The following is a 14,210-nucleotide window of genomic DNA, read 5'->3' as shown; positions in this document are numbered from 1 at the left end:
AAAACATAAGAATGGACATATAGTAATTAAAAACAGGCTACTGGCAATAAAAGGGGAAATAGAAAAAATATATAAGCATTGAGATTAACTTGCTCTCCAAATTATTAGATTAACAATGTTTAGTTTAAGTGTAGACAATACTTATGCTTGCAAAAGTATATATATTATAAATATCTTTATATATTCTCAATTAAATTAGTATTCTAATTGAGAGGCATGAAAAGAATTGGGGGTTAAGGAGAAATAGCCCACTTTCCAACAGTTGAGTGTCCCCCCAGACGTTTATCTATTTCTCCTAGACAATTTCTAATTAAATGGTATGAGTGAACTATCTCAATTAATTTTATTTTGGTGACTTTTTACATCTTAAAAAAAAAATGTAACACAATCTCAATTCAATTGATCACAGGCATTCCAAAGGAAGATGCACTTATATTTGCTAAGACTATCTTAAAACTGAAGACTTTTCAGGTAGCTTCACTCATATTACATATGATTTATTAAATAAAATAGAAGATTTAAAAAGTCTTGTCAAGAAAAAGGGACCAGGCAAGACCCATCATAATCTTGGGCCTTGGTCTCCTTGCTGGGCCTTGCTCAGTGGCTCAGTCTTGTTGGACTCTGTGTGACCCCACTGATTGTAGCCCGCCAGGCTCATCTGTCCCTGGGGATTCTCCAGGCAAGAACACTGGAGTGGGTTGCCATGCCCTCCTGCAGGGGATCTTCCTAACCCAGGGATTGAACCCAGGTCTTTCTCATTGCAGGTGGATTCTTTATTGTCATCTGGGACGCTTGGCAGTCAAAAACCAGGGTGGTGACATTTATATTTCACATAGGATGTAAGATTATGGAGATAATCAGCAACTGACACATACACACAGAATTTTCTTTTTTCTTCTCTTCCAGTTTGGTGAGACGTGTATGACTTACCAGCAGCATCCTGCATTTGGCGCCGGGCCACTTTCAGACCAGCATACTCCGCGGCCGCTGCGACCGCCTGGGCAAAATCCGCGTCAGTGAAAAAAGAGCCATCAGAAGAACTCACGCTGGAGCGTCCGCTGGAAATGTTGTCCTCCTCTGAGGCCGAGCCCCAACCATTGATCATGGACCCAGTGACAGAGCTCTCCAGGTCCCCGACACTGGAGGCGGGGGTCTGCTCCAGCCCACGTAACAAAAGCCTCCTGGTCTGCATCTTGGCTACCTCCATGTCGGCTTCATCTTCTTCCTCTTCTGGCGCATCCGTATCCATATCTGAGACAAGGGGTCCTGAAATGTAGCCGTAGGTGTGGGGTGGGGAGATCGGCCTTGGAGGTGGAGGAGGGCTCACCGGCTGCCGTCTGCAGGAAAATGAACACGTATGGCTTAGCTCATTACTTAGGACACAAAAGTGCAAACTAACCAAGAAATTCACATGGTGGTAGTTTAGTGGCTAAGTCTTGTCCCACTCTTGCTACGCTATGAACTGTAGCCTGCTAGGCTCCTCTGTCCACAAAATTTTCCAGACAAGAATACTGGAGTGAACTGCCATTAAATTCAGAAGGACACCCTTTTGATTTTTGCTTCCATGGAGCTCATTTGTTCAGGAAAAACAACGGGAAATCAGGGCATGCTTCAAGTTTTATTTTTGAGTTGTAAGAAATTTATCTCAATACCAGAGGTACTTTTAAGAAAGCTGAGATACCTTTTGATTCAAGCTTAATAGAAATACACTCATCTATGATAAGTCTCTTTATGTTTTATTTTTTGGGTTCTTGTTGTTCAGTCTCCAAGTCATGTCCGACCCTTCTTCACCCCATGGGCTGCAGCACACCAGGCCTCCCTGTTCAGTTATTCTCAGTTAAAAAGGGGTTAAAAAAAAAAAAAAGTGGTAAGCAATACCTAGTTTGAAATTGACACCTATGTATTTGTCCTAAAGCGTATGGAATATTGGGGCTTCCCAGGTGGTGCATTTGGTAAAGAACCCGCCGGCTCAAAGTAGGAGACACAAGAGACACCGGCTCGATCCCTGGGTCGGGAAGATCCCCTGGAGGAGGAAATGGCAACCCACTCTAGTATTCTTGCCTAGAAAATCCCATGGATAGAGGAACCTGGTAGGTTACAGTCCATGAGGTTGCAAACAGACGTGACTGAGCATGCACGCATGCTCTATATGGAATATTACTGACAGCTTATAATGACCAAAGACAGCAGACATTAGTTCTGAAACAGGCTGCTCCATAAACATAGAAACATGTTCCCTTCCCTTTCCTTCATGGTCACTCCTATCACTGCAAGCAAATGGACATATTCATTTTGATTATAGAGAGTAGAATTTTATAGGATTAAAATATTATGCATTCAGCGCATGATACAATTTCCTTTAGATTTTATTCTATTGAAGAAACAGCCAAGATTAATTTTCCCCAATTGCTCACTTATAAATATTATTAGCTATTTTCAAGTATATGACTTTTACCATTATTCCTCCTATCTGTTTAACAAAATGATTACAGGTATTTTTCTTGGTGCCCTGGATTTAGGTTCACAGAGTTAACAGTAGCTGGTTTCAGCCATCTCTCCACAGATCTAGAGAACCTCAGTTAAAAGCAGTCTTTCGTCTCCCCTCCTGCACCATCAAACACAGTGAGCAGAAGATGGGTTAGAAGGCAGAGAGCACTTAGACATCAGTGGAAAGCAAGGTTTGTGGAAAGCAAGGTTTGTGGAAAGAAGTTATTCCCAAGTGGGAAGAATGCCAAGAGATTAACTCCTAATTGGGAAAGTGCCTGAAAAACAGGGAACACGGAGGATACCTAGTGATGTGCTCAACAGTTTCAGCGCGCTCGTTGCTGTTCAGTTGCTAAGCTAAGTCATATCCAACTCTTTGCGACCCTATGGACTATAGCATGCCAGGCTCTTCTGTCTTCCACTATCGCCCGGAGTTTGCAAAAATTCATGTCCATTGAGTTGGTGATGCTATCTAAGCAAGGTTACAAAGAGCTGTCTAAATGAGGTTGCATGCTAAGTAGCTTCAGTCATGTACAACTGTTTGCAACACTATAGACTATAACCCTCCAGGCTCCTCTGTCTGTGGGATTCTCCAGGCAAGAATGTTGGAGTGGGTTGCTATGCCTTCCTCTAAGCAAGGTTAAAAAGGTAATATAAGAGAAATCTCTTTTCGAAAGGTCATGACAACACTTCATCAAATTTGAGCTCCTGAGAATAAAGAGGATAAGAGTCACATGTATCCCAATGTTCACTGCAGCACTGTTTACAATAGCCAGGATGTGGAAGCAACCTAAATGTCCGTGACAGATGAATGGATAACGAAGATACGGTAAATATATATAATGCAATATTCCTCAGGCATAAAAGTAGACGAAGTTGGAACATTTGTAGAGATGTGGATGGATCTAGAGTCTGTCATACAGACTCAAGTAAGTCAGAAAGATAAAAATATCACATATGAATGCATATACATGAAATCTAGAAAAATGGTACAGCAGAATTATTTGCAGGGCAGGAACAGAGACACATATGTAGAGAACAGGCATGGACGCAGTGGTGTAAGGGGAGAGTGGGATGAACTGGGAGAAGAGCATAGATACATTTATACTACCAGGTGTAAACAGCTAGTGGAAGCTGCTCTATGGCACAGGGACCTCAGCTTGGTGCTCTGTCATGACCGAGAGGGGTGGGCTGGGGGTGGAGGAGGGAGGCTCAAAAAGGAGGGGATATATGTATACATATGGCGGATTCACTTTATTGTACCGCAGAAAGTCACAGAATATTGTAGAGCAATTCTACTCCAATAATATTAAAAAAACAAAACAACAACAAAAAAACAAGCCTGCCACTCGAAGCATTCGTGTTGGAGGGTAGGTGAGATCAGGATTTAGTGTTATCTGGTGACCCTACGGCTTGGGAGACTAGCAGAGATTGAGTATGAATGCCACTGACTGGTGGTCTCCTTGAAGATGTGGCTAAATTGTTCAAGGACTACACACGTCTATAGATGCTGTCCAGGAGAGAGTCCTTCATCAATGGAAGCTGGTGCCAGCGCCCTTCCCTCACCATCCTTATGATACTCATAGAGCAAGATGAGACAGAACGGTCATTAGGGCTGACCAAGAAGAAGCCTGGATCCTCGGCCACTTTACTCTTTTTATGTACCCTCATCCTTGCCTTAGCACTTAAGAGAATGGATTGGGCAGAGCAAGAAAGGAAGTGATTAAAAACGGAACACACCACTTACTCCATGTCAGCATGGCCACAGACATTTCAGTCTGCAAAAAAATCTGGAAGTGTATGATTATAGTTTTAAAATTAATAAGACTGAGTAATAAACTAAAAGAAAGCACACAAACAAACCCATAGAGTTTCTGGTCAAGATCTAATTTGCAGACCTGCTACAGACAGGAAGAGGGAAGTTCAATATAGCACCGTGCTTAGGGTGGCATGATAGTTGTCTGAAGAAAAAAGTTTTGTGCTTTTTATCCCAATGAACTGAGACACTTCAATAAACATGTTTTATTAAGACAGCATTAAAAGTGAAGGATAACTAAAAATACTATAATTAACTATTTGGTTGAGCACCTGCTTTGCAGCTAAGTATTACACAATGTTAGCTCATTTAATTCTCACAACAGCTTTCCAGGATGCTTATTTTATTATTGTTTTAACAGATGAGGATATTGAAATTCAGAGGAATTAAAGACCTTGCCGACGTTCCCATGACTAGTATGTATAAAATTTAGAATTTAATCTCACATTCCATTTCCAAGGTGATGGCCTTTCCTCTAGGTATGGTGTTATTATACATAGATATTCACATATACAGGCTTCCCAGGTGGTGTGAAGAACCCACTCACCTGCCAATGCAGGAGATATAAGAGATGTGGGTTCAAACTCTGGGTCGGGAAGATCCCCTGGAGGAGGGCACTGCAACCCACCCCAGTATTCATGCCTGGAGAGTCCCATGCATAGGAGGGTTACATAGAGTTGGACACGACTGACGCGACATAGTACACACACACACATGCACATATACACATACGTATGTACATATGTAAAACACTGATATATACATATATACAGTTCTTTAGTAAAGTGTGTTCCTTTTTCTCATTTCTGGGTGGTTTCTAACGCATCTGTGTGTGGTACTAGAAGAAATATGAACAATACACCAAAGCTGAAGTTATTTAAGAGATTAAAATGGATAATTGCTTCAATATGGAATGTGTTATACACACAGGAGGAAAACCTTTGTTTAATTTGGGTTGCAATAAAATGCCATACTTAAAAGTCAATTTACAGCCTTTGTCAGCAGGCACATCCAAAATACCACAAGAAACTTCTTTTTTTAAATACATGTAAGACTTTTTAGCACAAAAGGAGCTATTTTGACCATCAATGAAGGGATTAGGACAGCCAACTTCACCATGGAAAGATGTCAGCATTGTTGTATGTGGATAAGTCACATTATGTGAAGCCAAAACATCTTCATGTTAAATGAGGACTGGCTTTTAACTACCAACACCCTGGGCAAATGCTGGGGAAAGACAGAAAATTTTATTCAAACCATCTGTAAATAAGGCAAGCCCAGGGAATGTGTGATAAACATGTACAGTTTGAAGTATGTAATATATTCTATTTGAAAACAAAAAGCTATTTCAAGATGCTGTACTCAAGTGGGACTTGCCACAAATAAGCCTCAAGTCCCCTCAATTTTTCCCCCTGAGGGGTTTCAATGTCTTCCGAAATAATGTACAAGTATGTGGCTGCGAATCACAATACTCTAGGCTCCTGTAAAAATGATGCCTTCATAAACATGTTCAAGAGAAGATAATAATTCCATTAATTTATGAAAGCAGGTATTTATATAGTTTACCACAAAACATTTGCCAGGCAAAAGGTGAAAGGGAGAAAATACATACCTTTGATTTTTTGCTAAAACTGGTATAGCTTTAATATTTTGTATGATTAACCATTCCCCAGTTTTTTTTTTTTTCTTCTTTTCTTTTTTTTCAAACCCTTGTGTCGAGGGCTGACTTTCAATAGATCGCAGCGAGGGAGCTGCTCTGCTACGTACGAAACCCCGACCCAGAAGCAGGTTGTCTACGAATGGTTTAGCACCAGGCTCCCCACGAACGTGCGGTGCGTGACGGGCGAGGGGGCGGCCGCCTTTCCGGCAGCGCCCCGTCATTCCCCAGTTTTTAACAGACAAGATATTTAATCTTCCTTGACTTGTTTTCCTTCCAACTATATCATACTCAGTTCATCTATACTAAAGAGATATCAGTGAATTTCCTATTCCACACATGAAATTTACTTTCAAAAGATTTTTTTTACTAAATATTAACCACAGTAAATGCAATAGTATCAGATACTTTTGAAAACAATATATGCAAATACATTTAATTATATTATTTTCATAGTCTGAAAAGAGAGACGAAAGATTACTATTATGTTAGTCATCTAGTTTATCTAGTTTTAGACTAAAATGGAATGCCTCAGAAGCTCATTAGAATGCCAAAATTGTAATATCCACAATAATGCAAGTATGAAATACTTATCTAATTAAATATTGCAGTTATAATGGCTTTAGCTCAGTAATTTCTTATTATGTACATTACACTATTTATAATGTCCATAATCAATAAACATAAAAGTAAAATATTCATTTTTTAAACATTTACTCTGTATCAACTATGGTGAAGAAACTTCTAGGTTTGAGACCAAAGGAATCACAAGAAACAAGACCTTCGGTAATGGTTTATAGTTTGCACTTTAAGACATAGAAAGATTCAATTTTAAGGCACTTGCATTTAAAAAACTAACTATGACACCAAGCCATAGCAGACTGTATTTTACAAAGATGTTCATAACTGTATCTTCTGTCCACAGTGGTCTTCTGGGATGAGAATTGGCCATCCCTTCATCAAGAGTGGGAGTTTAGTCCTATGTCCTGAATCTGGGTGCATCCCACAACTGCTCTGACCATAGAATATGGCAGAAGTCAGACTGTGCCAGTTCTGAATGTAGCTTTTAACTGGCCTGGCAACTTCTTTTTCCTGACTTATAAGTAGGCTGCTGCCATGAAAGAAGTGCCACTCCCCTGAGATCCCCGTGTTATGAGAAGCCTGGACTATGGTGGAGAGACCCTGGAGAATGAGACGGCATGTGGAGAGAGAGGCCATGGAACCCTGAGATGGCAGACATATGCGTGAAGAATCTAACTTGGAAGTAGATCTTGCAGCCCCAAAGACCAGAAGAGGCCATGTGGGTTGGTGATGATTACCCAGTTGAATCCTTTCAGAATTCCTGACTTGTGGAATTGCAAGTAAAAGAAAATGGTTTTAGGTTATTACATTTTAGTGTTGTTCATAGGCAGCACTAGAAACAGGACTCAGGCATTATCCTAGAAATTCAGTTAAATAAAATAGACATAATCCTTGACTAAAGGGACTTACAGTCTAGTGGAGGTGACAAACAGTTAATTAAACATGCGTTGATAATGCAGTTTTCTCCAAGCTCCAGGATAGAAGATGTCTAGGGCACTGTGGGAACATGTAGAATTGGCTCCAACTTAGTTGGGGCATCAGGGAAAGACCGTATGGAGAGTATCTTCCATTTAATCTTGGATGGAAAGGATACACAAGTATTAGCTCCACAAAAGAGGGGATAATGGTGTCCCAGAAGATGAGATGGCCAGTGGAAGGACCTCAACATGGCTGAGAGTGCTGGCCGTTCCAGCACTTTACTCTGGAAATTTGGAGGAAAGGCAGCAGCCACAGCGAGGAGGGGAGTGCAAATGGCCAAGCATGCAGAGACATGCAAAGGTCAGATCACAAAGCGCCTTGATTGCTCCATTAAGGAATTTTGCCTTTATTCTAAGGGAAATGAGAGGTCATTGAGAGATTTTAAGCAGTGGAGCGACTTGATCAGTATCGCATTTTAGGAAAATGCCTTGGCACAGTCTGCAGCAAGATGATTAGGATGAAGAAAGGGCAGGGCTAAAGGCAACAAGACCACTTATGGACCATTACCGTAATACAGACAAGAGAAAATGGCTGGAGGAAGTAGGAAAGTGCCTTTATGGCTGGAGATACGTGCATTGCTCTGTGCGATCATCAAGCAGTAAAAATCTGCAGGAACAGGTACTTGGCTATAAGTGTCTGATACTTTGGAATGAAATTTATAGAGAAATAACTATCTGTCTTTAATGAATATATCATTAGTGGAGTGACAAGAAACAGAAGTTATCTTCTAAATGGGGAGGCTTCCGAATAGGCTAAGGGTTTGAGAAGAGGCTTGACTCAAAGACTTCACTAGAGATGGGAATTACAGCATCGTGTAAACTATCGAAAAACTAGACATGACTCACATGTCCAGTATTAAGGAATTTTTAAAATAAATTACAGTACACATTTGTTTAAGGTGACTATCTAAATAGTAATTGGCATGGACAAATTAACTCTTCAGTGTAAACAGTCCTTTATAAGATTATACTGGAAAATATATCATCACATCACAAATTCATAGCAATGTGAGATTATATAGAGATGAAGGTCCGAAAAGATCTTTACTGAGGACTTAGCAGTGACAATTTCTGACCACAGAGGTCATTGGTACTTCTGTATTTTCATTTTATCTGTATTTTCAAAAATTTCTAGGGTAAACATGTAGGATACACCTTTAGCATAGAAGAGCAGTAATAGTTTTTTTTTTTTGTTTGTTTCATGGGCTTTCATCTGCTTCTTTTTCAAAAATATTTTCAGGCAAATTTAACATTTTATTGTTTACTTTTATTTTTTGCTGTGCTGCACAGCAGGTGGGATTTTAGTTCCCCAACCAGGGATTGAACCCATGCCCACTGCCTTGGAAGTGTGGAGTCCACTGGACCAGCAAGAAAGTCCCATGGACTTTCATCTACTTCTTATTAGTGCCAAGGGTTGTTTCCAGCAGCAATCCTGGAAATACGATTCTTAATACCTTCATAGACTGAAAGTCATACCTTTTAAAATAGGCTAAATGTAGTCAAAGAGGATTTTTGGTACAGATACCCAGTGCATTTCCCAAGTATACATGTTCACCTTGAATTCACTCCCCTAAAACAGTAGCGAGTAAGTCAACTTCACATTCTCCTCTAGTAAAAGATTCCGCTTATCAGATTTTTACTGAAGAAAGCTTTGTGGAACTTGATGATAAGAGCAGGATATAAGCACTGCCCTCAAAGAGCTTTTGATTTAAACAGGGAAAGAGACACAAGTCGCCAACACTAATGCAACATGAAAACCTGATTGCTGTGGTAGCAGAGCGGTGAACAGACCATTATGAAGAGTGAAGAACAAGAGGAGTTGATTTTTGCCAGGCTGCAAGAAGAAAGCTGCTCAGGTGAACAGAGCGTGGAAAGAGGAGAAGTGCTGGCCAGGTCATCAGAAAAACAGCATGTGCCAAGACAGCCGTGCTCAGTGAGGACACTAGGGATTTCGGTGACAGTCATGGAACCAGGAGCAGCCTGACCCCACCGCTAGCTCCAGAGAGGCCTGCTGTGGGCTGGTTCCTGGCATTGCTGACCAGGTGTTGGTGAGTTCAAGGTAAATTCAGGGAATTTCAGACAGACTAATTAGAGAAGTGGATGTGGGGAAGTGTTGGGAGGGAAGAAGTAAGTAAAGAAGAAAGGACTGTAAAAGGGATTAAAACAGGGGTAAATAGTAAGACTTGACTCCGAAAGGGGAGTACCACACTGGTGGGTAAAGAAAACCAATGTGGAGAGTGGACAGAGAAGGTGAGGTAAGTGGTGATCAATGCAGGGATACAACCATATTTAAAGGGACCAGGACGGAGGGCCTGCCCTAGGGGCTCTAGGAAAGGATGCATAGGAACAAAATCAAGATGATTTTGGAGTTAGAGATGAAGAGACTTGGTGAATAACTTATTTGGGGGAATGGTAGTAAGATAATGGAATATTAAAATTAGGCTGACCCCCTAATTTTTAAAAATAAATTTTTATTATTTTTATTATTTATTATTTATTTATTATTTAATTATTATTATTTATTAAAATTTATTTTAATAAAATTAAAATAAAAATATTTTAATTAGGAAATTAAAAGAAGGCTTTAGATTGATGATTCAGAGGTTACTTTCTGAAGCCTGATGTAAGTAAATGGTATAAACCAGCATTCAGAAGACGGAGGTATGAATAAGAATTAGGAAAGTGAAAGTGATCCAAGAATCTTACGGAAGAGGAGAGGCAAAAAGTAGGATACAGGGGAGGCTAAGGAAAGTTTAAAAAGTAGTAGAGTTAACAGTAAGGAGCAAGGATTGAATCAAGAGGAAAAGGCTGAAAAGGCAAGATAGATAAGCTGATTTTTGATTGTGATCAAGAAAGGTGAAGAGGTTGACCTAAGGAAAACAAAAGAAGAGCTTGCCAGGAAGAAGACACTGGGTACCATTTGTAACACAGAGAAGGATGGTGAGGAAATAGGTAATTTGAAAGAATGAGAAAAGAATGTTGAGATGTTTCAGAGCTAACAGCCTCTATTAGCATCTCATTTTCTCTGAATAAGAGTGGCAGCAGAGATGGCTGTGACCTTAATAGGGAAAAGAGATGTCTTATTTGTTCTCAATCTTCCTGAAGTTCCATGGGTTAACAACATTAAATTTAAATGTCTGGCAATCCGACTTCCCCCTTGTCACGCAGAAGAAAATTTAACTACTTCCTTCATTTTACAGAGTATACGAGTTAAATTTGGTAATGACCTCTTAGTGATAGAATAGTTCAAAGCACTGCAAATTCTGTTTTGATCTACAGAATTCAAGCAGCATAAACCAGCATTTGTTATTCATTCAAGAATACAGAAGGGAGATCTTCTGGGCAAATAATATACTCCATTTCAAATGATATTAGGGATACAGAAAATAATATATATACATAATGTGTCAAGGGCAATAAAATACTACAAACGAAATCATCAACAATGAGAGAAGTGCTGACATGATGCAGTAATAGCTTTTATGTGGTAGAAATGACAAGTGAAGGATTTGTGCATAACAAACGTGCTGGTTGACAATGCTGAATACATAGGTTAAAAAGTCTAAGGCACACACACAAAGCTGATTTTTGATCATGATCAAGAAAGGTAAAGAGGCTAACCTTTTCAAAAGAACAAAAGAAGAGTTTGCCAGGAGGAAGATACTGGGTACTGTTTGTAACACAGAGGAGGATGGTGAGGAAATAGGTAATTTGAAAAGTAATTTGAAACATACTACTAGTAGCTTAGACAAAAGGACTGTAAGCTAATATCTCAACCAAAGTAAAGATACCTGAAGTCAACACAAAACGAATATACCAAATTCATCGTGTAACATTACAGCTTTTAAAGAACAAATCACTCTGCAGTCTTAATTTGAAAAGACAGGAGGAAAATCTCTCCTTCATAGACTAAACACATGGCATGGCCACGCATAAAGAAAACTAAAATACAAAACCACCCATCCTCAATAAGACGCTCTAAGATTAGCAACCCATATATTTACTACATGGTCTCCATGTGTTTATGAATGCAATTATCCTAAGTGGGTGAGAATTAAGGCACATTATTTTATGGTTGCAAGTTCACTGGGATCAATTAATCTAATGTTCTGATCAACAATATTACTTGATATGCTAATTACCAGGGAGGGCTTCCTCTGGGGTGATACTGGAAGAAAGCCCCACGTGACCTGAAAAGTACTTCGGGTGAGAGCATCCTGTAAATGCCACGTAGGAGTGGAAATGAGCCGACGTGTTAGTGAAGAATCCGAATGACGCCCGTACCTCCGGTCAGGCTGGTGCTGCCCGTGGCCCACCTCCTCGGGACAGTCCTGTAACATGGGCTGGAGTTCTTCCTGCGGAGAGGGCGTGAGAGTGGCGGTGGACTGATGGCTGTAAGACACGGCAGCTGGAGAGGAGGCGGCTCCCCGCACAGGGGGCGTGGGCCCTCGCTCATCTTCCTCGTCTTCTAGTTCGCCTTGCTGCAGATACATCCGTGCTGGGGGCACGGGGCATGGCATTTCTTGGTCATAGCTAGAACAAATCATAAGGACACTTAGACTCACTTCAGGTTATTTCAATGAACTATCTGCAGAGGTAGCGGAGTATTAGTGTTGAATTGCTGTTGAAATCTGACTGTCCAGGCCACCTACAGAAGGTATTGTTGGGACTCCCCTGGCGGTCCAGTGGATAAGAACTCACCTGCCAGTGTGGGGCGCAAGGGATCAATCCCTGGTCTGGGAAGATCCCACAGGCTGCAGGGCAATTGAGCTCGTGTGCTACCTACTGAGCCTGTGAGCGGAGCTACTGAAGGCCCTGCACCTAGAGTCCATGCTCCTCAACAAGAGCAGTCACCGCAGTGAGAAGCCCACGTACCACAACTAGAGGGTAGACCCTGCTCCCGGCACCTAGAGAAAGCCCGCACACAGCAACAAAGACCCAGTGCAGCCACGAATAAATGAATAAATAAGAATTTCCAAAAAAAGAGGAGCTATTGTTTAAAAGAAAAATAGCTCACTGTCATAAAGATGTGTGCATTGCTATAGATAACAAAGTTTTCTCCTTGGGATTACAATTCAGTTGGCTCATTATAGGCTCTGAGAAGTCATGCAATAAAGAAATCTAAGTTTAATTTAGTAAACCCCAAATGTGTTTGATCTCTTCAATCCCTCCAACCCAACAAGATCTCTAAAGGATGATTCAGGATGGTCTTGAAAATAATCCAAAGACAATATGCCAAACTCTGAGAAAAATTACTCTTGAAAATCCCTCTGGAGGGAGATACATTGGAGATCAACTTATTAGCCCAATACAATCCACTTTTCCTCTAAAATCATAATAGATCAGTATTTCTTCGGTTGAACACAAAATATAATCTAGTTGGCTTGCATTTGGGATGGTGAATGAAAAACACAGTAAATAAAATAATCAATAAACTATAAAATGTCCCCTTCTCTTCCATAGCTAGAACTGTGTGAAAGGTCTAAATGAATCTGGTGAACATTTGTTCCTTTCTCTTTTATCTCAAGGTATACAATTATTAATTAGAATGGCAGTAACTTGATGCATTATATAAATCGTGTTCATGTTACCCTGCTAACTTATTCATTCTCTACCACGTACCTTGTTTACCAGAACTCAGGAAAGTTGATGCTCATATAACATGATTTCTTTGTATCTTTATATCTTCTTTTAATGAACAAATCCCACTATTTGTGACACTTCTTCCTGTGTTTCCTATGTCTCTTGTACTCATTTTGACATTCCTCTCTTCTACCTTAAACTGTTCCCCAATTCATTTCTATTCTACTTCTAAAAATCTCTAGGATCTATTCCTTTTTCTCCATCCTCACATTGCTTTTTATTATAATGAGCACCACGGTCTGGTTATTCACCTGTTTTAAGGTAATAAGTGGCTCTTTAGTTGCCTACAGAATAAAATATGAGGACCTAAACAACACAGTCAAAGTATCTGTGTAATCTGGCAAGAATACTGGGATTGGTTGCCATTTTCTGCTCCAGGGGATTGTCCTGATCCAGGGATCAAATCCAGGTCTCCTGCACTAGTAGGCAGATTGTTTACCAACTGAGCCACCAGGGAAGCCCTTAGGATGGTGAGTTCCCTGGTAAAAATGACTCCTGGGTGTACGATAGGACTGTCTGGGGTTCCCAAGGGCAAGAAGGCAATAGTGTGCCTCAGTGGAGAAAATATGTGTATTTAGATGAGCTTTGCTCAGGAATGACTTACAGTGCTGTTGGCGGTGAAGTCAATGTTAATGAATCAATAATACACATTAAATAAGGTGTCTTTTAAACAAAAACGCATATAAAAGAAGGTTATGTATGGATCTCCATTTCCATCTCCAGGGATCTTTCTTCCCCAGGGATTGAATCCGGGTCTCCTTCACTGGAGGCAGATTCTTTACCATCTGAGCCATCAGGGAAACTCTATGTATGGACAGACTGACAAAAATGTAACCAGAGCTTACAGGAACCTCACCTTGCATTTCTCCAAGGATCAATGGTTCAGTATTTGATAAAATAGTGCTTAGAAAATAAAAGTAAAGAGACTTTGTTTCCTGTCATAGTTGGAACTCTAAAACTGTTTTTTGTTTTGTTTTTGTGGAGAATAAAAGAACAATGTCTTCATCTCAACATCAGTCTTTAGAAAGACTATTTTTGGGCCAATCTTGCA

At 40.2% G+C, this 14,210-nt stretch overlaps 1 protein-coding gene across 1 annotated transcript in view; it reads right to left on the bottom strand.

Moving 5' to 3' along the window:
• Positions 1–14,210, bottom strand: part of ROBO1 (roundabout guidance receptor 1) — a 444,051-nt gene that overhangs the window by 20,146 nt on the left and 409,695 nt on the right. Inside the window, exons 24-25 of the mRNA XM_065913546.1 lie at positions 11,801–12,049; positions 931–1,337 (exon numbers count right to left, since the gene is read on the bottom strand). Coding sequence (XP_065769618.1) covers positions 931–1,337; positions 11,801–12,049 — 656 coding nt within the window. The remainder of the gene's footprint in view (positions 1–930; positions 1,338–11,800; positions 12,050–14,210) is intronic.

This window comes from Muntiacus reevesi, chromosome 21, assembly GCF_963930625.1.
Source record: "Muntiacus reevesi chromosome 21, mMunRee1.1, whole genome shotgun sequence".
Taxonomy (NCBI): Eukaryota; Metazoa; Chordata; class Mammalia; order Artiodactyla; family Cervidae; genus Muntiacus; species Muntiacus reevesi.
The sequence above is the reverse complement of the archived record's forward strand: the minus strand, read 5'-3'. Positions and strand labels throughout refer to the sequence as shown.